At 55.9% G+C, this 27,352-nt stretch overlaps 1 protein-coding gene across 2 annotated transcripts; it reads right to left on the bottom strand.

Annotated features, from left to right (window-relative positions):
- On the bottom strand, nt 1–26,944 carry BCL7A (BAF chromatin remodeling complex subunit BCL7A). 2 transcript variants are annotated; one of them, XM_032310234.1, is made up of 6 exons: nt 26,654–26,944; nt 19,418–19,499; nt 16,054–16,150; nt 11,609–11,776; nt 5,073–5,257; nt 1–1,910 (listed from the first exon to the last, which is right to left on the bottom strand). In XM_032310234.1, the coding sequence occupies exons 1-6, from the start codon at nt 26,743–26,745 to the stop codon at nt 1,839–1,841; spliced, it is 696 nt and encodes a 231-aa protein (XP_032166125.1). In that variant the 5' UTR covers nt 26,746–26,944; the 3' UTR covers nt 1–1,838. The 2 variants fall into 2 exon arrangements, with proteins under 2 accessions (XP_032166125.1, XP_032166126.1); XM_032310235.1 differs by having other exon boundaries at nt 5,136–5,257; nt 26,654–26,939.
- Nucleotides 26,945–27,352: the final 408 nt, after the last annotated feature.

The raw sequence follows: 27,352 nt of genomic DNA, 5'->3' as shown, positions 1-27,352 counted from the left end.
TTAAGACAGAAAACTTTCGGCATTGCGAACTTCAACATTAAGATTTTCAAAGTTTGTGTTTTGTTTTTTGTTGGTTTTTTTTTTTCCCTTATTTCAGGAGACCATTTTGCATGAGGTATTTGAAATTCAGGAACATTTTGATTCTTCTTGAAGTGCAGGAAACAGATTGGCTCCCTTAGAAACAAGGGAGAGCCCACCCTCAGGAACTGGCAGACACTTTCCATGGTGGTCAGGAGAGAGAGCCCCACGTCAAAGGTCTCGAAGGTAGTACCTGGATATGCACCAATCAGCAAAACGAAAAAGAACAAAACAACAACAAAAAAAAACAAACCACAAAACAAAAGCAAACCCCCTCCCCCCGACCCGCCCACCCCCTCACTCAACTCAAAGGGAGTTGGAACTCCAGTGCAGTAAAGAAAGCTCAGGAAAAGGGTTAAGGTCCGAGGAGTCCATCTAGGAATTAAGAGCAAACCAGGCCTCAGAACCAAACAATCAGGCAGTTTGTCCAAGGGGGCATCTCCATTTTAGTGAGAGGAAGGTGTCCCAGCACAGGCAGAGGACCGAGGCGAGGAGGGGGCCTCGGTCGCCCCCTTCGGGAGGCGTGCAGAGAATTCCACTCTCTGGTGCCTTGTTCTGGCCTTTGAGGCCCAATCGTCAGGGTCAGCTCCCCCGTGGGGACCGTCCGTGCATCCTGGGAGCAGGAGGCCATCTGACTGCCGGCTCTGAGCGTCAGAACACTTCGCAGTTTTGCCTCCCTGGGGCGCGGGGAGTGTTGCCAAGTGAAGCTGGGGAGGCAGAGGGTAGCAGGTTCCTGCGGATTTGAAATCCAGGCAACATCCTATGAGAGAAAGTTCAGCACCGGCTCTTCCTGCTGTTGGCTCCCCGCCCCCTCGGCCCTTTTAGCGTCCTAAGGAGACAGTCCTGCAATCAGCCACAGAAGCCATTTCGTCTTCGGAGGTGTGGGAGAAAGCGGTGTGGTCGGTATAGAGGGTGCGCGTGTCAGAGCGGTCGAAGGGTTCTGTGTGTCCGTCTGGGCCACGGTGGGCTTGGAAACACCGGCCTCGGGTGCCCCGAGGAAGTGAGAGAGAACATCCCGAAGCCAGCCCTTGGGGACAGCGCTCCGACATCCGAGACTCCTCGGACCTTGGACCCAGGACCCAGGGCCCAGGGCACGCCCGACACCCCCACACCGGCAAACCGGGCGGCCAAGGAGGTCCTGCTCGTGCGAGGCCTCCAGCCCCCTCCTCCCTGCCTGCTCCGCTCCAGCTGAAGTCCCAGGTCAGGGAGGAGAGAGGTGTGAGGACGGTGGCACCGGCTGCCCGGACAAAACCGAGGGCACTTTGCAAAGGGAGATGCAAAACAACCAGGAAAACATGCCAGAGGTCACCTCAAGGGCACAAGGCACAAAAAAAGAAAGCGGAAGGAATCGGGCGAACAGTGAAAAGCCCGGACGAGAACCGATTCCCTGATCGGTACGACCCTCGAATAGCTTATATCGTTAAATAGAGAGGTTGGGGCGGGGGGGACACAAAACAATACAGCAGCAACACAAATGTAATCTTGGCTTCAGAGACAGTGTGCAGACACTCCTGAGCGGTCGACCCCGCCTTCCCAAGGACAGTCCCTCCAACACCCGAGTGTTTTGCTTCACAGCAGAAAAGTTCTTCAGTGTCTGAGAAGTTACGCTGTTCTGGGTTTTCTTGGATTTGCACTTGGTAAACTTGGAAAGTTTGTAGTTCTGTCCGCGCCCCAGAGGATCCGCGCAGGTGAAGCCGTTCTGGGATTCAGCCTGCAGGTGTCTCCCCCGTGGGCGTGGACAGCAGGACCGAACGCAGGGTCTACATCTCCTCAGAGTTCTGTTGCGAGGTCTCCAGTTTCATCTTCTTCGAGGGGGGCACTCCTTCCAAATCCTTGGGGGAGAAGAAGATAGGATGCGGGTTACCACGCCAGGAAGGCAGGCGAGGCCGGCCGTGAGGCTGAAGGCCGACCGGGGAGGAAACGGAGCACCAGCCTCTGTGGCTCCAACTCGCAGTTCTGACCCTGCGTCCCCTGTTCACCAAGCCCTGTGACACCCGGGCCTGCCTGTCCCCGCCACGGTAGCTTCCCTCTTCCAAGCATGTGCCTCTAAGCGCCCCCGGCCCCTTCCCCACCCCAGCCCCGGGCAGGTCTCCCCATTATCGGCCTTCTGGTCTGTCATGAATTGCCAGAGTAGTCATCTGTGCCCGAGCTCCGAGTGGACCTCTCCAAGCTCGAAGGCCTAGTCCGACCTTGCCCTGTGGTCAGCGGTTCCCCCAATACTCCGCGTTTGGTGAACGCACACGCGTGTTACTCTGAGGAAAAGCCCATTAGCTGTGACCACATTCCGACGTCCCGTGGCCCAGAAAGGTCGGGCAATCACTCCGGCACCCTGACTTTCCCACACAGGCATCTCCGCCTGACCCATCACCCGAGAGCAGCTGATGGCTACCCACCCCGACGGCCCCTAACCAAGTCTGTCTTGACCCCACACGCGCCCAGGATCAAGCTGACAGCACCCCAGTGGCCCCGTTTCCTCTGCCCGCTCCCACACCCCACCTATCAGCGAGTCCCACCAATTCCATCTCCAAATACCCTTGGGCCCGCCCCCCTCCCCTCTGCCCGCAGGCGTGCCTGCCCCGTCTGCACCTGTGCCACCACCTGCCCAGACAGAGCCGCACCCTGCTCCGCAGTCTCCTGACCCAGCCTTCCACACCGTTCGAGAAATCCCAAAACAGCAACCATACACAGAACATACAACCCGAGGATCCTTTCCCACTGCCTCCAGAGCAAAATCGCAACTCTTCACCAGGTTGAGAAGGCCCGGGACCCAGCCCGCGCCTACCTCAGTGCCTCGCCTGCCCGTTCTCTTCCTCGTCCGCTAGGCCCCAGCCACCCTGGCCTCCCTTTTGTTCCTCAGGCTTGCTCCTGTCTCCAGGCCCGGCCCAGAAAGCCTGCCCTCATGGCCCTCTTTTTCTCCACCTTCAAATTCCCACTCCTAGCCTGTCTCTGTGCCTACACCAGCCCGAAGAATGCTCTACCGTCAGGCCCCTCCAGCCTCACGTGGGTTCTTCCGCAGCACGCGTTATGACCTCGTAACCCGCCTATGGCTGCCAAACCTGGCTGTGTCTCTTTCAGCCCCCCACCCCACGGTGAGCCCCATGAGGGCGGGGAGGGACCCCGTCTCCAGCTCGCCCTGGGTCCCTAGATTCTGACACAATGCCCCCCCACCAGTGGGTGCGCAACATATGTTTAAGGGAGCCCTCGGGGCCTGATGGGGACTGTGTGGGAGTTTCTAGTGACAGACCCCGAGAGCCGGCATCACAAGGAGGCCCGAAGAACTGCTTCTGTGTTCTCCCTGGTTCTCATTCCGAAAGCAACAGAAGCCCGATACAGACGCAACGGGAGAAAGCGGGTACTGCGCCTTCAGAGGATGCTGGGTCCTGTTGGCGAGAAGGTTCTCTGGTTCTGCAGAGCACTTGGATGGGGGAGCGTGGGAGTGGACGAGAAAGGGAAGGGGGACCAAGAGGGGCGTACGAGCTCAGGACAATCTAACAGGGGAGAAGAGCCGGAGTTCTGCTCCTCTCGGGAGGCTGGGGTAGCTTTTTTTTTTTTTTTTTTTTTTTTAAATACAGAAATGGCCAAATGTCAGTGTCAAGTTGCTTGCACAGCTGTGCGGTATCCTCCACCTTGCCCACAAACCTAAGCTCTGTGGATGAGTATCTGTGTCCGTGTGCCCTGAGAACAGTGGAAGAGGCTCCGTTCCAGGTCTGGGTCCCCCGGAAATGGGAGCGGAGGAGGGGCGCTTGTGAGAATGGGAGATCCCTGTACCTTTCAGATATCTGGGGCGGGGCGGGAGGTACTAGATGTCCCCAGGGCACGGATCAAAGGTTCAAGCTAACCTTTCGTCCAACGAGTTCAGGAGGCCAGGAGACCCCAGCAGACGTCCTGGCTTTATACACTACACAGGAGGCTCTGATTTTTAATCTAATGGGCTCCACCTGTGCCTGAGGTTCTAGGTCTTGCTTTTCTCATTTCACATCAGGAGGCTATTTCTTTCTGGTCAGTCTGTACCTGGGTCAGCCACACGCTTTATAACAGCTGCATACTGACCTGTTTGATCCATGACCCCCGGTTAATTTAAGCAGTCCCCTTTGAACAGACGTAGGTTGAGGCCTGCTTCCTACCACTGCAAACACACCTTCCATCAACGCTCCTTCCGTGTCTTTGGGCCTTTGGAGGCGGGCTCTGCAGGAGGAGGGGCTGCCGAGCCAAGGGGAGTTAGACCTTAGGGTCCCGGAGGCACGGCCCCCTGCGGGAGGCCTGAGTCAAGGCTCTGCACAGTGCAGACCAACTCCTGCTGCAGCCTGGCCCCTTCCAGTCTTTCCGTGGCCACTTCCCATCACGTTCTCTGGAGGGACCGGACTATACTCTTATTAGTTCAAGTTTCAACACCTTGGAGTCCCCACTCATCTTAGGTGAGCACAGAAGGTAGACGGTGAAAAACCACAGACACGGCACCTGAGGCGTCTGTGTCCGGCCCCACACCCTGTGTTTGCCACATTCTCTCATCCCATGTGCCCTGGCCCCAAGACAGTTCTGGGGTCCCAGTCTGGCAGCTGCAGACAGGGATGCTCGATTATGCCAAGTGAAGGAGCTGAGATTCGAACTCAGGAGGTTTATTACTAGCTACTGGCCACCTGCTCCTGCACAGACCAGATGCTGACAGAGGGGGTGACCCAGAATGAGGTCCAAGCAAGGGGGTAGTGCAGTCAGTTGCAAAATTCCAAAGGACGAGTTATCTGGCGTTCAGGATTCTGAAGACGTATCGTCCCTGCGCTGAAGGAAGTTGACTCTGGGGCACGAGAGCAGGCAAGACGTTTGTGACAAAGTGACAAAGCTGAGGCTGGGATAAGGGCCGCCTCCTCTTCCTACACCCTGCTCCCTGAGGGTTGGGGCCCGGGACACTCACGGCTCCCGCTCATCGAATGCAGGCGAACGCCAGTCTTCCAAGCGGAAAACAACGGAACAAAATAACAAAATACCTTTCAACGTACCCCCGACACCCCAACGGGCTCCCGGCTGATCTGGCTGCCCCTCTGAGACCTTGATCGAGGTACCTGAGAGGCTGCCGACATCTCCGCAGCCAGACCCGCGTCTCCAGATGGCTGCCGCTCCACTTTCTCTGAACTGTTCACCGAGTTTTCCACTGAAGACTGCGAATTCTGCTCGTCAGAAGCATCTGAGGGGAAGCGGGATGACAGAAGCTGTTTTCAGACACGTGAGATGTGGAGCCAGATGGACCCATTACTAAAAATACCTGGAACTGGGGAGTTTTGTGGCCAGGCAGTCTGCCGGGCCTGCAGCGAGCCCGGGCGCTTGGGAAGCCTCTCTTGGGGCGTTGTCCTAAGCAGCCCTGGGGCCCCCAACCCTTGCCTGTGCACCCACCACCTGCCGTGCGCCCTGAGAGGCAGGACAGTTTAGGGGCCGCTCCACGCTTTGTGCCGCGTGCGGCTGGCGCCCTCTGGTGGGCACAACACACCCCGACCATCATGGCTGCTGACTCCTCCCTTTTCCATCCCGGAGCCCCGCGTCCTCCACCTGGGGAGCCCAGAGAGGTAAACTGCCCCTTTGTAGACATTTCTCTTAATAACGTGGGTATTTTCCTGATCATCAGAGCCATGACTGACAATTGCACGGAAACAGAAAACACAGGAACAAATAAAGTTAGAATCACTGATTATCTCACCCCACCCACAACTACATCCCACTAACATTTCAGAGGATTGATTTCCTAACATCTCAGAGGATTTATTTTCATCTCTCCAGATGTTCCCCCTCTCTACGTGCATATCATTCTCTGCTCTCCCCAAATAGAGATCACACAGAATTTTGGAAAACATTCTCACGTCTTTTAAAAATTCTCTAAACACAAGAGTGGACAAGATGGCTGCACGGCTTCCAACAGGCAATCACTTATTTATGAATCCTGTTTTGCCAGTCAGTCGGGCCATTTCTTATGCATCGGTCTCTCTGCTCCCCTCCCCAGCACGGTCCTCTAGCAGAAGGAGGCCGCGGGCCACAGCTGTCCTTATGAGGCCGTGCGGCTGTGGGCGAGGAGGCAGCCGTGTTTGTACCTGACGCTTATTTTGGGCACTAAGCCACAGAGCTCACGGTGGGAGCAGTGACATCTTGCCCAGGGCCTCACTCTGCTTGCACTCGAGGCCCCAACAACACCCGTCACCCTGATTTTTTTTCAAAGGGCACTAGAAGACTCAGGAATGCCTCACTTTCTGGAGTTCCTGAGGCAGAAAAGAAAAAAAAAAAATCATTCAATCAATCTATCTATCTACAGGCTTAACTTTTAAAGCGAGCAAGCAATATAGAAAGATGGGAACCAAGTCAGCAGCACCCCATGGCCTGAAGCCAGAGAGGAGCAGAGGGCTGGGGAGCAGGGCAGGAAGGAGGTGTAAGAGCTCCCTCTCTCAAGGAGGCTGATATCCCAGCATGTCCATCCCTGGTGAGCTGCTCTTAATACATACTCTGACTCCCAAACCCCAGCAGCCCTGATATCCTGAGGGCAGCACTCGGAAACCCACCACCCCGCCAGGGCCTGAGCTGGGTGTTCCTGCTGCCACAGGGAGGCTCTGGCCCTCTCCAGGGCTGGGCTCTGCCTACAACCTGCGACTTGGGGGACCTAGGGTTTAGAGACAGACCCGAGGTCCCCTCCTGTCATTCCTCCACCGCTTGTTTCCTCTGCGAGGCCTACAGGTCATCACCGTTGACAACAGCCACCCTGTGGAGTTACGGTGAGGACTTAAAAGGAATGACAGGGCAAGTACTCAAGGAACAAAATAACCCTGGGGGGACTAACTGTACCTAGGACACACTCCCTATAAACCCGGAAGTTCTTTAATATTTTGTTTTACCTTTTTAAAAATTTATTTACTTAAGGAATTTCTACACCCTGTGTGTGAGGTTCTAACTCAAAACCCCGAGATCCGGAGTCACACAGTCTACTGACTGGTCCAACCAGGTGCCTCTCTTAGGTTAAGTTAAACACAGAATCCCTGTACAACCCAGCTCCTCCACCGTCAGGGAGAGACCCAAAAGAACGGGAAATACGTTCTCACACTAGTATTTGTACACCAGTGTGCACGGCAGTACTATTCCTAAGAGCCAAAAGATGGAAACAGCCCAAATGTAAATTAACAAATGTGTCAAATGTGGTAGGGGCACAGTCCACACAGTGCAGTATTACAGAGTCACAGATAGGAAGGATGGAGCAGCACCTGCCATCACGCGGAGGAACCCCAAAAACATGATCCCATGCGAAAGAAGCCAGACACAAAAGGCCACATACTATACACCCACTTCTACGAAACACCCAGAACAGGCAAAGCCATACAGATAGAAAACAGACAGGCAGATGCCAGGGTTTGGAGAAGGGGGAAGGGGGAAGTGACAGTTTATGGGCAGAGAGTTTCCTTTGGGGGTGATGGAAATGGTTTGGAGCCAGAGAGAGGTGAATTTCATCTCAATTTTTTAAAAAAGGAAGAAATCCACATTAATGTTATGTTCTAGCTCATAATGGATGTCTGCTTTAGCCAACTTTGAATTGTTTTTGCCCTCTTTTGGCCTCCCTTCTCTGCCCTACAGTGAGCTCTGCAGGCTGGACACGGAGGCTTGGAAATGATGGCCAACCATCCAGAGAGTCATGCTGACCCCCGGCCCGGCCGAGAGCTCAGCGGGAACTGGCCTTAAGGAGCACGCAAGGCCTCGGTGCAAGGGCCTGATTCTCCTAGCGCTGGTGCTGGAACTCACCCAGGGGAAATTATTTTCCTAGGGCCTAAATTTAGTCCAGCGAGTTAGGACATTATGTCATTCCCTGAACTCACTCAGCAGTAAACAAGTTCAAAGCAAGGTCAACAGCTGGTGACTAACCCACCCTGTCCCGCAGGCTGCACGGCCCCACCTGGGAGGCCTCCACGCCTTTCCCGTGGGGCCTCCCCCTCCCTCGAGCAATGCTGCGCAACTGTGCAGGCCCAGTGACCTGGGGTTGCCAAAAGAGGACCCTCGTGTGGTTCCTGCCTGGACCGGTAAAGCTTTTGGTGGTGGAGGTGGGCAGGGGGCTTATAGTTACCAAAATGGTTCTGGAACCAGCGACCCAAGAAGCAATTTCTGCAGTTGCGCTTTAACTGGCTGTTAGGGAGAAGGAGATGCAGCCCCGAGACAAGGGAGCCATGAGGGAGAAGGCACGTAGGACAGGGAAGGAGCCGGGATGTGTGCACACCTGGCCCGGCAGGTGTGGTGACCTCCCCTCGCTCAGGCGGGGCTCAGGCCTGGGTGAACGCTTCTGCTTCCTTCCTGCCCCGCTCCCTTCAGGGACTGATGCAGGAGGCAACTTTCGTTTGCCTCATTTTATAAATAAGGAAACAGGAAAGCTCACAGGAGGTGACGCCACCAGCCCAAGGCCACACGGCCAGCAAGTGTCAGCCCAGATGTGACAGCTCGTCCTGTTCCTGGTCCCAGCCCCCTGGTTCCACCACCCACTGCCTGCAGAGCCCCAAGAGCAGGACGACACTGGGGGCCCCTGTGGGGACAGGAGAGGACGCTCACCCAGAAGGCCCTCGTCCAAGCTTCTCCTACAGCGGCTCCCCACGGACAACGATTCTGCCCCTCGGGGGGACATTTGGTAGCCTCCAAAAATATTTCTGTGTCACACCCGGGGCGGGGGTGGGGCTCGCTCCCAGCAGCTGGCGGGGAGAACCCAGGGAGGCCTCTCTACCTCCGGCCACACACAGTCCGGCCCCACAGGCGAGACCCTCGGGCCCCGAGGGCCAGCCGCACAGAGGCCGAGCTCTGCGGGCCACGTCCCGGGAGGAGAACGGTGGGGTCCGCCTCACCTCTGACTGAGCACACAGTCCCTCCACCCCCGGCGCCAGCGCACCTGAGCGCAGATAAAAGGAGGCGTGGACGAGACTCCCTGCAGGGTCACGTGTGGGGAGAAAAGATGGAAAAAGCCGGAATGATCATCAGGGTGGGGACTGTTTAAATAAATGACGACCCGTTCCTGCCCCTGAAGAGTACGAACCTGGTAAAGAGAGTGAGACAAACCTGACGTCCCAACACGAAGCAATCTCCATGGTGACTGTTAAGGGAAGTAGTCTAAAAAAAGGAGGTTATACTCTCATCTAGATCCTTCTAGGTGCGCAGACTACCTCAAGACTGCCGCACTAGACTCGACAGCGGTTCTCTGGGGGTGGGGAGGGGGGACACTCGAGGCTCTGGCTTGGCGGCCGTCGGTCTATGTCCTAACACCTGGGTTGTTCCCCGTGGGTGGGGTCGCCTTCCGCTTCCAGCTCACAAAGGGGGTGCTGCACTGAGCACCTGAGACCCTCACGCCTGGCTGGCTCGCCCCTTTCCCCACACGTCCCCAGGCACTGGCCCCGGTCCCTCGTGCCTGCACTGTTCGTTCCCTCCCATCCCTGCTCGGCCTTGAAGCCCAAGTCAGCCAGCACCTCCCCCTTCTCCTACGGCCTCTCATGGCACTGCCCACAAACGCAAAAGCCCCCTTTAGGGCCAGGCAGTGCCATGAAGGTGTCACCAGGGCTGCTCAAGCCTCAGACCCAGGTAAGGCGGAAAAAAAAAAAAAGCCCTGAAGGAATAGTCTGTTCCTCAGAGAAATATGGATTCCCCCAACCTCTCAGGCTTTTGCTTGTCCATTTTTGATACAGAAATATGTTTAAAAAACAGAGCAATTTTTCCTTTATATGAGTAATAAGGGGGCGCCTGAGGGGCTTGGTCGGTTAAGAGACTGTCTTCTGCTCGGGTCCTGGGATCGAGACAGCCTAGACAACCTCCAACCTGCTGGGGGGAGAGCCTGCCGCTCCCCCTGCTTGTGCTTTCTCTCGCTAATAAATAAAATCTTTAAAAAAATAAATAAATGAGTAATAAGGAAAGCAACAGTGATTGCGGAGTGACACAGGGCCAGGACTCTTGGGCCTCGGTGTCAGAAGGACAACAGGGAGCGGCAGTCGGCAGATGTCCGGCTCTTCACCCTCCCCGGAAGCCACATCTCTGCTTCAACCGGTTGCCGCTCCCTGGAAACGCAGAGCCGGTACTGCCCGATCTTCTGATTTTCTCAAGACAAGGTGGAAATCAATCTTATTTTAAGTGCAATTGTTTAATTTTAAAGTTCTGACATCCAATTCAAATTAAAAATAAAAACTGCACCAGGCCCGTGGCCACAGCCACATGCCCTGCGCTGGATCTGGTCTGTGACCTCTGGGGTTCCAGCGGATGCCACAGCAGAGAGGCCTTCCTCCCATGAAGACCCGTCCCAGTCCCTCTCCAAGCACAGGGAAGCCTGGACTCTAGGCCAGCCGTCGTCCCCGCGGGGTAAGCGGCCCAGCAGCGTGACCTCGTGCTCAGCCTGGCTGTGTGCAGCATCCCCCACACCGCTGGCCTCTTCCTCCTCCTCCCTTCACAGATGCTGGCAAGGCCAACCCCCCAGATGCTAGGGGTCACCCTCTAGCCCCCGCTCAGGCCAGGTGCCACCTGCCAACACATCCTCCGCCTCGGAACCTTCAAAATCCACCTCGATGTCAGCAAGAACTAGGGGCCCGTCTTCTCAGGTGTAATGACGGTACTTGTGATGATGTAAGAACACATTCGTATTTCTAAGAGACGTGTGCTGACGTGTTCAGGGACAAAACGTTGTAAGATCTATAGTAACCTTCAAATGCCCCCCCCCCACAAATATTTACAGACAAAGCAAAACAAACAAATAAATGCCAAATTCAGCTGACACACGAGGGAGAGCACCCTGTTCATTTTTCTGTACGTTTCAAAATGTTCTTGTTCAAGAATCCAGAGATCTCAAAATAGACAAAAATAAACCAAAACAATACAGATCCGGTGCATATACGTCTTCCACAACCAGACTGCTTCTTACCACCTCGTCTGCTCCCGCCCCGGACACACCAGCCTTAGCCCGACTACGTGTTCTCAATCACAGCATCCAAAGCAGTCCTCCAGACCACGGCAGTCAATCCCAATGGTTCCTGCCTCCCTTGACACAGAAGCAAGGGTCTGTTTAGGGACGTAAGAGCCACCTACACTCAAGGTCTGGCCTCTTCTGACCTCATCTCACTTTGCGAACCCCTCATCTGCCCTTCCCTAGCCACTGAGAGCACTCCTGCCTCAGGGCCTTTGCATTGCCCATTCCCTCCCCTCACAGTGCTTCTCTCCCCCTTTTCCATAGGGTTTGCTCCCTTACCTAATTTTAGCCTAATCTGTTTTAATGTCACCTTCTCAGTGAGGCCTTCCCTGGCCGCCCTATTTAAAATAGAAACGCTCCCCATAATTCACCAAGACTCTCCATTCCTCTTTCTTACAATAGTTTACCAGGGAGCTTATCTTCCCAACACTAGACTGCCAGATTTTTAAATTGTTCCATAAGAAGATGAGCTAGTCTAGGCGTTATCCTTCTTCTACTGTGACCTTCTACTGTGACCTTCAGCATGTGGCAGGGTCTCCCAGACACCTGTCAACCAACCGCACGGAGGACCATGCCCCTGCAGGCACGTACCTTCGGTCCCAGGAAGCTCCTTCCCGTCGGCCTGGGCCTCGTCTGCCTTGGCGTCAGTGCCTTCGCCGGGCACGGCTGAGTTGGGCTCTGGAGCAGGGCTTGAGTTACTGCTGTTCTCCTGTTTGATCGGGGAGGCGTCTGCTATGGAGCTCTGGTTGCTGTTATCATCTGCATGGGGGGATGGGGGTGGGGAGAGAACCAGAGGCTGAAATCCCACAGCTACTGAGGAAGGGGGGTTGGGAGCCCAGCCTCCCCAAGCCTCTCTGCCAGCAGTCCACGGGACCCTCTCCCAGGGAAGGAGACACATCCCCGCCCTCCAGACCTTGGAGATGAGCCACCAGGGGCCATTCCACAGGTCCTGCAAGGAGAAAGCTTCTGGGAGTCTGCCTGAATGCCCCCCGCTGGCTCAGCCCTGGGTCGGGGGGCAGCAGCGACACACAGTGGCCTCCCACATTTCAAGTCTTCAGGGGACATCTGAGGCCTCATTCTGGGTGAAGCAGCCAGATTTGTCCACGAGACAGCATTGCCAAGAACATCCCACTGCTCTGATCGAGCGTCTAGACCACCTTCCACTTGATACAAAATAAAAGAGGGAGAGAACATGTGAACAGAAAGCAGGATGCTATTTCACAGGACAGTTAGCCCAGGCTCCTCAAGTCAGAACAATTAAAGAAAAGAGAGAGAGAGGGGGAGGGCAGAAGGGAGAGAGAAGCAGGGACTATTGTTATGAAGAAATTTAAGAGAATTAACAGCTAAATTAAGGACATGTAAAAAATTATTTCTGTTCTATTTTGAATGTGTCAGCTTATAAGGGACATTTTGGAACAACCAGGGAATCTGAATATAGTCTGGGATTTAGAAGATACAAGGGAATAACAGTTACTTTTATTAGGAATGAAAACAGCACAGCGGTTTATAGAAATGTCATTTATTAGTGACGTGTGCTGAAGGGTTTAGCTGCGGACTTAAAACACAATGCAGGGAAACTTACTTTAAAACAGTTCTGCCCAGACTGCCTACAACTGTCAGAATTCCCTGAACTGAACACTCAAGAGCTGTACTGTTTTTATACATAAACTGCATTTCAATTAAAAAACTTAACCCATTGGGGCGCCTCGGTGGCTCAGTGGTTTGGGCTGCTGCCTTCGGCTCGGGTCATGATCTCAGGGTCCTGGGATTGAGCCCCGCATCGGGCTCTCTGCTCCGCAGGGGGCCTGCTTCCCTCTCTCTCTCTCTCTCTCTCTGCCTGCCTCTCTGCCTACTTGTGATCTCTGTCTGTCAAATAAATAAATAAAATCTTTAAAAAAAAAAAAACAAAAAACAAACTTAACCCATTAAAAAAAAAGATGAGGCAAACATGGCGTGTGAGTGAAAACCCAGGGCGTATGCAGTTCATCCTGCTAGTCTTCCCACTGCTCTCAATTACGAGATTTTTCACAATACAGAGAAAAAAAGAGAAGTAACTGGAGCCACGCCTTCGTGGTTGAGCTGGTGGCAGGGCTAGGGGTCCAGGGGGCACATACTGCCCAGCACTGGACCCTGTCTTCGGCACAGAGAATCATGTGAGGTTGCAGATACCCAAGTGGCGATTTCAGAAGTATCACCACCCTGCTTCTCCTGGCCACGCTGCACACCTGGGACCAAGGCCACTTTTGTTAAACAGAACGAGGAGGAGACACGGAGCAGCAGGCCCACATGTCCTGGGCCCTACTGCCTGCTGGCACTTGGGCAAAAACCGCCGTAGTCATCTGCTTCATCCTCCCGACGGCCTGCCGGGTGGGTGCTGTCACCTCCCTCGTTTCCAGAGGGGGACACTGAGGCTCTGAGCAGCAGAACCCCTTGCTCAAGCAGCTCTGCCCAAAAAAATCCAGATTCAATCTGCCAAGGAGGCATCAGGCAGTTCCATGGTCCCGGCCAGGGAAACTGCACCTTATTCTAAGTGTACTAGTTACACGGAAGATCCTCTTGTGAATTCTGGGACTTTAAAAAAAAGAAAAAAAAGGGGGTGCCTGGGTGGCTCAATGGGTTAAGCCTCTGCCTTCAACTCAGGTTGTGATCTCAGGGTCCTGGGATCCAGCCTCACGTTGGGCTCTCTGCTCAGCAGGGAGCCTGCTTCCCTCTCTCTCTGCCTGTCTCTGCCTACTTGTGATCTCTCTGTCAAATAAATTAAAAAAAAAAAAAAAAAAAAAAGTGCACTCTCCTGATTTGCCTTTTAAGAAAATCTAAACTTCCTTCCTACACCAAGCTATGTGTGCATGTGTGTACAAGGCAGAGGCCTGACCCACAGGTCGCAGCACCGAGTTATGTTAATTAATGACAACAAGTACTAATGTTTAACGAGTTAGTTGCTGGAGCCTAACCTGGTCACCTGGTAACCACATGACCCTGGCATTTGAGTCAACGTCAGTAGAATCTCAAGACTCGAAAAAGGTGGCTACAGACGCCCACTGCCCCACTGGGAGCCTTCCTGATAATCCTGTCCAGGCCCGCATCTTTCCTTGCCTCTTCCTGGCCATCCGTGCCCTGCGGCTGGATGAGGGTCTTGGCCACACACTTGTGCTAAAATGTAAGGATACTGAGAAGAGGAGCCAGGGTCCGGGCCGGCAGCCACACACTGGGATTCAGCCTCCACAGGACCTCAGGGCCGGACTGCATCCTGGGGCAGCCGCCTGCCCGAGCCCTCACTTCCTCATCTGCACAACGGGGCTTGTTTTGGGGATGAAATGAGGTAAGGCATGAAATGCGCTTAGCAAGATGCTTGGCGCATTGTGACAGCTCCTAAATGTCAGCCTCTAACATGCCAAGGGCTTCGAGGGGGTTTTCTCACGGAATACGCACAGGGACCTTATGAAGTGGGCACTGCCGTGCCGGCTGGGCAGAGTGAAACCAGAGCTGACGGTTACATGTTAAGAAACTAGTCCAGGATCACACAGCCGGAGTGGGGGATGGCCTAGGGAGCCAGGTGTGAACCCAGGTGGGATCTTGTCCTCTGCTCCAAAAGGCCCTCACCTGTGAGCCAGGTAGGGATCTAAGAATTGTGGGGGTGGGGAAGGGGGGCAGATTACATCCCAGCTCCAACACCTGGTTCAATTGTGTTCCATGTTTCACATGGGACTGTATGGTCAGCGAGAGGCTTTCTTGACACGTGAGCTATCAGCAAGACCCCTCTGTGCTTTCTGAGGCCGGCCCAGCAATAGGCAAGACTGTGACTGTTTTCCAGACGGGTCTATCTGGGCAAATGGAAAAGTTCCCTGGCACTCCTTCCCCAGAGCAAGACAGCCCTGGAACCAGAGGGGGAGAAACGCAATCAAACCGAGATTCCTTTTTGATGTACTTATTTATCTAATACCACCGTGCTGTACAGAAGGCCTGGGTGGTCAAAAGGAAAAAGACGTTGAAACTGGGATCAAGAAATGGGAAGGGGGCGCCTGCGTGGCTCAGTCGGTTGGGTGTCTGCTTTCAGCTCGGTTCATGGTCCTGGGGTCCTGGGATCGAGCCCCGCGTCAGGCTCCCAGCTCAGCCTGGAGTGATCACAGCCGTCTGCAGAACAGCTATAGCTGCCTGGAGGGGAACACACTCCCCGAGTTTCTAGGTCTGATTGCTCAAAGCATGGCAGAAATGCAGATTTCCTCGTTTATAAATAAGGGAAACTCAATGTTACAGAAATTTCATGTTTGACTCTTTCAGGTCAGAAGTCGGGGAGCAGTCTTCCTCATGGGGCGGGCGGTGGGGTGGAGATAACCGGGGGATGGCCAGGCACATTTCCATCTTGACCTGGGCCGGTTACATGGGTGTATGGAGTTTATATACCTATCATGAAGCCAGTGCCCTTACGATGTGTGGCTGTCCTCTCCGTTAACAAGGTAAAACGGGAACTCAGTGCGAGCCATGTCAAAACCCCAGACTGGCTAAGGCAGGCCTCCAGCCTGGATTCCATCAGCGGGACACTGGTTAGGACTTTGGAAATAAAACGGCAAAGGAAGGTAGGATGTCATTGTGGAAGTCAGGTCCCTGGGTTCCACAGTGATTAACGGGATGTGGAAATCCAGTCTGGAGTTTCCCAGCAGCCAAAGCGAAATAGGAAATGGAAAACAGCATAATTTTTACGGCAGGTCAGGCCTAGGAGGGAAAAACATCGTAGACCCACAAAATGCTCCTGAGCGCACAAAGGGCTGACAGGTCACCCCCGTGAGGGTTGTGTCACTGGGCTCGGAGGGTTGTGTCACTGGGCTCGTTAAGGTCTGGTTTTATGTCTCTGGCTTGGTTTACGTTTCTTGGCTTGCTGTGCTGGGAACAGCTTCCCCTCCGCTGAGCCTTCCCCTGGGCACCGAGGCCTCCTGGTGCTGCCCAGCCCTCCTACCCTTGCCTGGAATGTGCACAAACCTGCTAGTGAGAACAAAAACCGCGTGCTGTGCCACAGCCCAGGGCCTGGCAAGAGAGCTCACCGTGCATGTCCATCATTCCCGGGGAGGAGCTGTTCTCCGGCGTGGTCACCTCGGAGCCACACTTCTCATCTTTGCCCTTTTTCTTGTTCTTGTTCTTCTGGAGGAGAAAACGGAGCAGAAACCGAGTCACCACCTTGTGTGAGCAAGCCGCGGGGTGGGGCGGAGACAGGAATATTTTATTCAGCCAGTTCACCTTGGAGCCTGCAAGTCTCCCGAGGGCTCTCCTTGGCCTGCATTTGAATGTGTCCCATGAGGGGCCTAACCTGTAGAAGGGACGATTCTGGGGCTGGGCAGAAACCTGCCGTGGGTGAGGGAGCGGCACCAGCAGGCATGCAAACAGGTACAGCGATGCCAGGTGAGGGACAGAGAAGACACAGGTCACACACTCCCACTACCTACAGGCCCCGTGGCTGCCTTTCTCAAAGACCAGTCAGCTGACCCCCAGCACCACACTGGAAAGCCAGTCGAGGAGGGACATCCCCAGGAGGAGGGATTACGAGGATGCTTTTGTGTACGGTTTAATTTGCTTTTCTGTTTTGTTTTTTACAAATGGAACAGAATCGTGTTGGAAATGACCAATGTCTGCTGGTAAGACTCGTTAAATTACAGCACATCCTTGCCATGTAACGTAATGCAGTAATTACTGAGAATAAGACAGCAGTTCGTGTACCAATACGGAATGATCTACGGAAACATCAGCATATTAGAACATCTCAGTTATCTCCAGGATGGACAGAAGGAAGGTGTGGAACACGGGAAGGGAAGGCCACTATTCACGGAAAGGAAAGGACACTTGAGTGTCTGTCCACACGTGTGTTTGCGGGCGCTCTCTCTGGAAGGATGAACAAATGCCGGTCAGCTCCAAGGAAAGGAGCTGGGAGGCGTGGGGGCGCACACAGGACAGGAAGCAGATTTACAAGAAGATGTACATACATAGGTACATATATATTTGTATCTGAAAAAAAGTAGCATTTGAAGAGGACGGACACCTCTGGAGCTGGAGAGTCAATGGGTAGATTCCAGGAGTGTGGCGCTGGTGGTGCAGGGATTGCTAGCAGGTGTGAGGTTTTCTTTTTGGGGGTAGTAAAAATGTTCTGGAATTACAGCAGTGATGGCTAGAGGACAGTGAATATACTAACACCAACATGTACATCTTAAAAGAGTTAATTCTGTGGCATGTGCGTTGTCTTCAGTGGAAAAAAAATGTTTTTAAAGTAACGTCTGAATTTTGTAAATTGCTTTCCCTATTTAAAAGAAAAAACCTGGGGCGCCTGGATGGCTCAGTGGTTAGGCATCTGCCTTCAGCTCGGGTCACGGGTCTCAGGGTCCTGGGATGGAGCCCCACAACCCAGGCTCCCTGCTCAGCGGGGAGCCTGCTTCTCCCTCTCCCTCTGCCTCTCCCACCAGCTGGCACTCTCTTGCTCTCTTTCTCTCCCTCTCGCAAATAAATAAATAAATAAAATCTTAAAAAAAAAAAAAAAAAAGGAAAGAAAAGAACTTGCAAGAGTTATGAAGGGGAAAAAAAAAATGGTGCTACCATGTTGTAATTGGGTGTTTAGAAAAATGAGAAGCTACCCCCACCCCCACAATTCAGATTCCTGGTCACAGCCACCAGATTCCAACTCGGACGTCTCGGGTGGGGCCCAGGGACCTGCATTTCTCCTCTGTTCCCAGAGGATTGGATGCTCAGCAGGGGGTGGGTCCCATAGCCCTAGAGGGAAAGGGGGTGGGGGAAACACCATATTGTACATCTTGGAGGCTCAGAGACAATGGCAAATTAGCATTTTTCCAAGCGCCGTGGGTTCCCCAGCCCTGGGTTAAGTTCTCCACATTTCTTGTGCTGCCTTCACACTGTTGCAGAAACCCCAGGGACTGGCTGATGCCGCTCCAAGGTGTAGAAGAGGGAACTAGGGCCCAGCAAGTTGGGGTCACTTGTCTGACGTCACAGGTTAATGGCGGGGGGGACGCCTGTCTTCTACCTCTCTGCCCAGCCTGCAGCTGCCCTGACCTTCCCGGCAGCCCACATATTACACTTTCTCCTTGATCGCAATCCATTTTGGCACTTTCCTGATGTCTGCTTCATGCTATTCTATAATTATCTTTCCAACGAGATTATAAATTCCTTGAGAGCAGGGACCATGTCTTCTCAAACGCCACCGTCGTTTATACAACACCTAATGATATGCAAGGTGCAGACGGGGCCAGAGCCGGGAGCTGTCTTCGAGCCGGCTGCACTCTGCTCTCCCCTCCAGGGCGGCCAGCTCCAGCCGCAGCGAGAGGCTAGGTCTCGGGGCCTCGAGGAACGCAGCCCTCGCGGCTGCAGGAGCCCAGGCCGGAACCAGAAAGGAGGACAAACACAGACGTCCTCAGCCCAGCGTTGGGCTTGTGATCACAGGGTCAAGAATGGAGCCTCGGCCCTGCCTGGAGGCCGGAGATGGGTCAGGGCAGGTGGCGGTGGGGAAGCTTGGCCTCGCCCTCATGGCTCCCTGGAAAGCCCCCGATCAGGACCACGACCCCCCAGGAGCAGATGGAACCGTCCGTCCAAGCAGCTCAGCGTGAGCCATCTTCCTGGGGGAGAGGATGGCTCGCACGGACAGGGAAGACACTCCGGGCAGGACAGCCCCTGCCAAGGTCTGCAGGCGGGCCCACTCTAGATGCTGACTGGAAATAAGAGGAGCTGACCTGGGGTATTTGGGGGTAAAATGGCCCAGGAGCCCCGAAACTGAAACACTACCCGCGATGAGGGGCGGCAGTGGCCGCGACCCTGCCGGAGAGCAGGCCCGGCTGCTGAAGCTCCCTCTAGTGGTGGTGGCCCCCTTTCCCCCCACCCCAGGGCCCCAGCAGGGGCTGTGTTCCTGTGTTCCTGAGCACCAAACCCTCTCGCTCTGGGGTCTCCAGCAGCTCCAGCCACCGGAAGGCTCTCCACCAGCAAAGACAGCACATGCTCTGGAGTCAAACAGACCCGACACTTGCTGTGTGATTCCGGGGAAGTGGCTCATCTCTCTGAGCCTGTGCCCTCACTTGTACAAAGGGGATAAAGAGTCAACCTGACAAGACGGTCAGGGGCTCGGGAGCAGGGGCCCAACAGGGATGGGGGAGGGTCTGCTCGGCTGGGCACTAAGGCATGTCCCCACTGGCAAGCTCTAGGGCTCTCTGCCCAGAAGAGACGACTTGCAGGGGACATGTCCCAGCTCCCTGAGGGCCACTCTGGGGCTGGGCTATGAGTGGGGAGGAGGACCCAGGTCAGCTGGGTCCTTCTGCTTCCCAGGGGGTGTTGGCCCCAGCGGAGAACAGCACATTCCACCTGTGCTACAGGGAGCGCGGATGGCTGGCCCCACCGCAGGCGTTTGGCCCACATACTCACATCATCCACCTTTGGCTCTGTCACAGGGACCCACTTGTAGATTCGCAGGGATGTGTCCCCCACAGTCACCCACTTCTTCTCCCTGTAGATGAGGAAGAGCTCGTTACCAGGGTGTTTCTGGGGAAGAATCCTGAGTACCCCTCGCGGGGCACACAGGCCATACTGCCTCGGAACAGCTCCGACACGGGGGCTGCTCAGCTTGGGGTTGAGGGAAGGTGCTGTGGATCACTCTAGATCTAGTAGCGGGGCTGCTGGGACTAGGACTGTCACTCACTAACCCACACCTCAGTCTCCCCATCTGTTAGACCTCAGAGGGTCATCAGTCTCTGGGCCGCCGTGAGGATGACAGGAGACAGCATGTGGGAAAAGCCTCCCCATTCCTTGAAGGATGTGCCTGGGGAGACGGTGGGGGGGACAGAGGGGCTGCCATCAAAGAGGGTTCCTCCGAATGAAGGGATCTGGGCCCCAGGGCCCTCCGGCTTTGGTGCCTCACACCACTGCCAACTCCACGGAGCCAGTGGACTGGGCCACCCCAGCCCCTGGGGCAGCAGAGAGGGCTTTAGGCCAGCAGGGCATTTCCTTCTCGGGGCTGGGGGTGGGAGGGGCCTTCACCAAGGGCACCCAGGGGCTTACCCTGTCCTCCCTACAAGGCCTCTGAGGTCAGAGGAAGGAAGGCAGGAGAAAACGGCATGAATAACCACCCCGTGTTCTCCGAGGCAAACGCCATTTGGAGCGGCCGGCAAGGGGTGGTGGGCAAGGGCAAACCTGGATGACCAGTGGCCTTGGCCCCAAGGGTGGTCCCCTCCCCAGGCCTCAACAGGGATGCACAGCCCAGACTATGGATAGCAGCCGCCCAGAAGGATGCTCTGAGACCCCATATCCCAACTCTAAGACAGGCATGTGTTTCTGGGTCTTCCCTCCTAATACCCACATCTGCACACTGGCCCTGACCCTACCCCTACCCCAGCCTAAGCTCCTGAGGGACCGCATCCAGGGATCCCCACTACCAGAATAAAGTTCATGGGTAAGGAGAAAAATCACAAGGCAGGAGAAGGAAACGGGGTGACTGGTTTCCATTAAGGATAATAATTAACACCCTTTCCTCCTCACCACTGTGCTCCAAGCCACCATCATTCCCTGCCACAGCCTCCAAACATTGGTCCTGGACCCCTGCAGTCGACAAGTCAGGTCATGTCCCTTCCTGTCCCTAACACTGACAATATCAAGGCCCAGAGGAATCACCCGGAAGGAAGGCTGGGCCTCCAAACCAAGCAGTTTGGGCTCTAGGGTCCCAGTTCCAGGCACCAGGCTCTGCCATCTCAGAAATGGGAGATCACAAAGAATCTCTTGTGGCTGCTTGATTCAAGGGACCCACAGCGGGATGTCGGGGCCAGAGGCACACCTAGGACAGGTGACAGAGCCGCCAGAAGCCCCCAACAAGTTTAGTGACAAGGGTTCCTCCAAAACCGAGACTTACATGTCACAAGAGCACCTCTGTGAGCTGCCAGGCACCTGACCACCTTCCCTCCAGGGGTGGGTGGCTTTCACAGGCTGGTGGGACACATTACAGCCACCTGGCACCCCTTTCCAACAGGGGGTTCGGGGCACCCAAGCAAACTCGAAACCAGCTAACCCAACCTACAGAAACCTCCATGCCCCAAACTGTGCCTGTTCAGATCCTACACATTCCCGACCAGAGGAAGCCACAGTCTGGCTTTTACTTATTTTAGGACTATTTCTCTTGTCTTCTATGTACTAATCTCCCAAATAACTTGCTCTCGTCTTTCCTAACCTTGTGTGGCAGGAACAGTCACCCTCCCCATTTGACAGATAAGGAAACCCTCGTAAAGAAGGTGAAGCCATCCTCCCCAGGGCCCATATTCAAAGTCTCCGCACCACACTGCTTAAGGAGCAGCTTCTCCCACTCCCACCCCTGCCCCCTTTTAGCCCAGAAAGAATTAAGTGAAGGCATGTATCTAAGTCACCACCCACCCATCTCCCACGTCTTGGAGGCAGGATGGACAACCCGTACCCGTGTCCTTTCCCACCTTCATTCTGAATAATCAGAAGGCACCTGGAAGGGACAGGAGTGTTCCAAGGAACAACCTTGGTGACAAAGCAACAACCATAATAGCCATCGTGTGCTGAAGGCCAACATCTGCTAAGTGCCTTATTTACAATAAAGCCCTCTTGCCCAAAGACTGCCCAATAAGCCTACTGTCACACCACTTTATGGGTGGGAAACAAGTGGTCCAGAGAGGTTATGTAACTAGTTCATGGTCACACAGCTAGTCCAAGGCAGAATGAGGACTGGACATGGGCTCTGACCTAGAGCCACTCTCTGCTACTCTGTCCCCTGTGAAAAACTAAGAAATCATTCCACAGAGCACATCAGTTACAGAAGCTGGACAAAGAAACACAAATTGCTAGCATCCTACGTAAATGGCCAAAGGCACTCACTACTCAAAATCTCTCAACCGGCTTCCACAGGCTAGGGCCCCAGCAGGCCAGCAAATCCGAGGTCTGGTTGTGTTAAAAACAAAAACAAAAACAAAAGTAATTGACTTGCAAAACACAGGACAAGTCTCAAGGCAGAAAGTGTGCCAGATCTGGGCTCTGCCGCCAGCAGGTGCGCCAAGATGAAGCCTCAAGCTGCACGTGCTTCCCAGAGTGGCTGACGGTCTGCAACCCATGGGCGGCCTGCAGCCGGGTTCTCGCACCTCCCTTTGTCCCAGCTGGTGACCCCTTGGCCTGAGTCCCCCTGGTTCACCCCAAGGATTAGAAACCTTTCTTCATCTGCATTTCTACCGGACACTGAGGGGCTCTAGGACATAGGGAAAGGCACTTGAGAACCCCACCTCTGCCCAGCAGCCACGCAGGAAGACAAGGCCCTGGGACGCGGGCAATAAGCCAGAGCAAGCACCAGGGAGGACAAGAAGGGATTCACAGACATGACCAGTGGGCTCTGGGTGACTCCTCAAGCTGGCAGCTCCCTGGCAAACAACACACACAAGGGCTCAGGGAAATGGCAGAGTTCCTGCTAGTTCCCCAAACCCATCATCCCGGAACACACGCGGCCCTGGCTCTCACCCACGGGATTCGGCCGTACTTACTGGGATGGCAAACAAGAGGCCCACAGGTATGTTTTGTCTGGTCCGCATATTAGTTTTTTTTTAACATTTGAATCAATTGCCAAACTTTAAGAAGAAAAACGAAGACCCCACAGAAAAACCCAGATTCTTAACGACTCTCACAAAGGCAGTGCCGTGGCCATGAGGGGCCCACATGTGTGAGGAGTCGGGGCTCTCTCAGAGCGCCCAGCACTCACCCGGTCACTGGAGGCACAGGGCCCAGATTCACCACAGCCAGCAGGCCACACCCCTCACTGTGCCCCAAAGTGGCCAGAGGGCACACCGGTAGGGTTCCTGCCCTGCCCCTCCCCCCGCCCAATAACCAGCCAGGCTCAGGTTCAGGTACGCTCTTTTCCCCTCCAGACCTGGGCTCCTGGACAAAGGGCAAATGGGGGTCCTAGCTGTAGCAATAAAGCCCCAACAGCACCGCCCCGCCCCCAGCATAGGCTCCCATATAAACCATAAACACCCGGCACAGATTTTCCAGGCCATGGTCAATTTCTAATGTTTTCCTGGTTCCAGGTTCAAGGGCTAGCCAGGGAGACCGTCCAAGGGTCACCGTCCAAGGGGGCCCCACTGACTCCCTCAGAGACACTATGAAACCCTCACTCTGTATTCACTTCCCAGGGCTAGTCCGTGACACCTGAGGAGGCCTTATCTATGGCTGGGGTCGTCTTAATTAGGCCCAGGCTCACTTGACCTACCCTACATCTGATGAGAGCATACCCCCAAACGTAAAGGGGTGAGGCCCTAAACACGGTCCAACTTCCTCCTCCCTCAGGGACGGGTGGGAAGTCTCCAGGGAGCAGGCCTCTCTCTTTCAGTAAGTCCCCGAGGGACCCTTCAGACCGAGGGCCCAGGGGTCCCAGGCCTAAGCCTACTTTGTGGCTCAAGCCTTTGTCCCCCACCCAATGACCCTCCTCCCCTGCTCTTCTCCACCCACACTGGGCCCCTAACCCTGGCCCAGTTTCCCAAAACTGGGCCCACCATTTTGTTCTTCTTCCAGCCATCTTGTGGCTGCCTCATAGCCTACCAGCCTGCCTTGCTGGGACAGCAGACAAGGGAGGAAAAACGGCTGGCAGCTAGGGATGGGGTGGTCACGGCTGACTGCCGGCTTTTTCTGGGGACGAGGGAAGGGAAGGGTTGCCAGAGGGGAGATTTTTAGGGGTCCCCAGAGCTGAGAAGAAATACTTCCCTAGACCCACAGGATAAATGGTATGCCAGACACCTCTGTCCTCCGGATAAAATACAAGATGCTGAATTAAATTTGAATTTCAGATCTGTCACAGTTTAGTGTGAGGATGTCCCAAATATTGCATGGGACATACTTATACTAAAATTTATACATATGTATCACTTATTTTTAAAAAAAGTTATTTCACTGTTTATCTGAAATTCAAATTTAACTGGGTGTCCTGTAATTTTATTAGCTAAATCTGGCAACCTGATGTCCCAGCCACTAGTGAAATGCATGGTTGGTGGCCACACAGTTAATAAACAACCCAAAGCCTCAAGGACTGACTGGAAGGCCTATTCTAAAAGTACAGTGAAAGTGAGATCTGGCTTCTGGGAACTGGGGAAACCCTGAAAATGAGGCAAAGTCTTTTTCGCTTAAAAGGGGCAAGAAAATGAGGTGCCTGGGTGGCTCAGAGGGTTAAGCCTCTGCCTTCGGCTCAGGTCATGATCTCGGGGCCCTGGGATCGAGCCCTGCGTCAGGCTCTCTGCTCAGCGGGGAGCCTGCTTCCCCATCTCTCTGCCTGCCTCTCTGCCTAATATTTAAATAAAATCTTTTTTAAAAAGGGGGAGCAGGGGAAAAAAAACAGCAAAACACACACTTTATGGCACCCACCTTACAATAAGGACACCCTTAGTGACTGCTCCTGTTTGCAGGAACAGGTGCTTTGGGGGACGTGATCTTGTTCTAGGAGGGAGAAAGCAGCCCCAGACCCATGGCTGCCATGGTGAACGAAGTTCAGCAGTTTGCCCAAGGTCACAGCGAGGAAGTGAACTGGAAGCCCAGCCCTGAGATCCTGAAGCCTGAGGTCTTTATCATGACCTGTTTCCTAAAACACAGGGAGGGAGGAAAACCCTTCCCCCAAACCTGGGCCAGGCCAGAGGCAGCCTCCAGGCTGCCTGTTCTGCCACCACCAGGGTAGAGAACCCATAGCTCCATCTGGCCTCCCTGCAAAGCAGCTGGCAGACTGGCCTCAGAGAGGCAGCTGTCAGGGTGCCACAGCCTCCGTCCTGCTGGGAACCTGGAGCAGAAGGCCCCACCACGCCTCTCAGAACAGAGAAAGGCAGCTTGCCCCTGGCCGGTTTCTCACCTCCAGGCCTTGACAGAAGGGTCTCGGGCCCAGACACTGGTTTTTTTTTCGCCCCTGCACTAAGGCAGGGGACAACCCCAGCCTTCCCTCTGGGAATCCCACCGGAGAGAGGACTGCGGGCTTGTTTTCCTGTGTGTGTTTTGGCCCAGCTGCTGTTTCTGCCATTTTTAAATGGCTCCAGTTGGACCGCCCCCCGGAGCTCCCACAGCCCCGAAAACTCGGATCGCAACTTTGGAAGGCCTCTCCTTCTCACGGTTCTGAAAATTCTTTGTCCCACTGGAGCCAAACCCAGCCCTTGGCCGGGCATCCGGCCATCTGCAGACAGCCCTTTCCATAGGAGGCCGGGAAGCACGTGGACTTTATTGATTTTCCTCTTGCCTTTTTTGTTGGGTTTGACTCAGAAAGGACAGCTAACTTGTGACACGGCTAGGCTGCAGGCTTACCCCCAGCGGTTTTTAGAGACCAAGGCGTTACTCAAGAAATAGCTCCCCTAAACACAAACATACCCCACCAGGGGCCTGCCCCGTTTTTTCAGTCTTTAAAATAAAAGGGTCAGGACGAGCCCGCTGGGGCTGACACTCCAGATCGTCGCGGCTGCTCCTCTCTCTCCCTGACCCTGGTGAAGCCGTGGGAGAAAAAAAAAAATAATAATAAAGTTGAAATCAAGGTGCCGGGAGTTTTCAACAAGTCTGCCCCAACCTGGCGATGTGCTCGCGCCTGGGGCCTGGCCCGTGGGCCGATTCGGAGCCAGACCCCGACGAGGCGGCGAACGCGTTCAGTCCTATTAATTACAGCAAGGCCACGCCGGACAGACTCCAGCGTGAGCTCGAAGAACACGCACGGCCGGCCCCGAATCTCCTCTCCCCCGCGCAGAGAACAAAAACAACGGCTCTCTCGGCAAAACAAACACGAGCTGCTGCTTTGGGAAAGGCAGACTCGGCCGCGGACCGGTTTCTGGCCAAAAAGATTCGCCCGCCGACCCCCGCGCGCGGGCGCCGGCGGGGCAGGACGGGCTGGGCGGGGGTGCCGGGCGCCCCGGGCCCGCGGCCGCCCCGGCGCTTCCTCCTCGCGCTCGCCCCCATCTTTCTTCCTCGCCGAGAGCCCTCGCTCCAGGCAGCCCAAAGCGCTAAATTTAAACGGCTCGCGCTCTGCAAACTCCGCAGACTCGAGGGCGCCGGGCCTGGGAGGCGGGGAGCGAGCGAGCGAGCGAGCCAGCCAGCCAGCCAGCCAGCCGGGGAGGGAGGCGGGAGGGAGGCCCGGCGCGGGCAGGGGCGCGGGGGCCGGCGCAGCGCCGCCCGGGGCGCGCGGGGAGGAGACGGAGACGGCGGCGGCCCGCTCGGTGCCTGCACAATGGAGCTCGCGCTCTCCCCTCCGCCGCCGGCATCGCGGCCCCGGCGCGCGGGAAGCCGCTTTCATGTGACTTGCACAAAACGAAATGGCTTCTGGGGCCGGCCCCGAGCCCCCCTCCCGGGAGCCGAGCGCCGCGGCGGGGCCGGCCCGCCGCTCCGCCGCCCGGCCCCGGGGCGCCCCGCCGCCTCCAGGCTGCCGCCGCCGCCGCCACCGCGCCAGGTGGGCGACAGGCGCGAGCGCACCTGGGCAGCGGCCGCGGCCCCCGCCTCGCGCAGGTGACCCGGCTCGCGCGCCGCCCGCCGCTCCAACTCCCGGGCCCGCGGCCGGCCCGCGGCGCGGCGCCCGCCGGCTTTTTGTATGTGCTCCGGGGGTCTGGGGCGGCCGCGGCGCCGGGCGGGCGGGCGAGCGAGCGAGCAGGCGCCTCCGCTTACCATTTGCGCACTTTCTCGATAGCCGCCATGACCCTCTTGATATCATCTTTGGCGCGGCTCCTGGTCTCGGCTCGAACCGACCTGCCCGACATGGTTCTGGCGGGGAGAGAGAGGCTGGGGGAGCGCGCCCGCCGGGTCCTGCTCGCGCTCCGCGGCGGCCACACTCGCGCCCGCCCGCCCGCTCACTCACTCACACACTCACACACACACTCTCTCACACACTCACACACACTCACACACATACACACAAAGCCGGAGCCGCCGCGCGCCCGGGGCCCAGTGCGCAAGCGCCGGGCGCCAGCTGCACCGAGCAGGGGGAGCAGCGCCGCCGCGGCCGCCAGCAGTGCGGCCTCCGGGCGCCGCCGGCCAGCGCCGCGGGCCTCCCCCGCCCGCCCAGCGAGGCGCCCGCGACCCCCCGCTCCCCGGGGGGTGGGGGGGGCCGGCGACCCCCGGCTCCCGGCGCGCGGGTGGGGAGTGGGGGGCGGCGGGGCTCGGGGACACTCACTCGGAGGCCGCAGGTGGCGCGGGGTCCCCCGGGGAGGGGGCGCCGGCGGGGCGGCCGGCCGGCCGTAGAGGGGGCGCATTCCTCGGGAGCCAGTTCGGCGGCTGGTCTGCTGCCCCGGGTGTGTGGCAGCGGGTGCAATAATGCAAGTTTCCTGTGGGGCTCCCGACTTCTCGGAGTTGAAGGCGGCGATTCGG

Source organism: Mustela erminea, chromosome 13, assembly GCF_009829155.1.
Source record: "Mustela erminea isolate mMusErm1 chromosome 13, mMusErm1.Pri, whole genome shotgun sequence".
In the NCBI taxonomy this organism is placed as follows: domain Eukaryota; kingdom Metazoa; phylum Chordata; class Mammalia; order Carnivora; family Mustelidae; genus Mustela; species Mustela erminea.
This window is presented reverse-complemented; position numbering and strand designations above follow the sequence as displayed.

Coding starts and splice junctions, on each gene's coding strand:
- BCL7A (XM_032310234.1), bottom strand. CDS start 26,745: ATGTCGGGCAGGTCGGTTCGAGCCGAGACCAGGAGCCGCGCCAAAGAT. Junction 16,151..19,417: donor CAGAGCCAAAGGTGGATGAT/GTGAGTATGTGG, acceptor TTTCTCCTCCAG/AAGAACAAGAACAAGAAAAA. Junction 11,777..16,053: donor GGGAATGATGGACATGCACG/GTGAGCTCTCTT, acceptor CCCCCCATGCAG/ATGATAACAGCAACCAGAGC.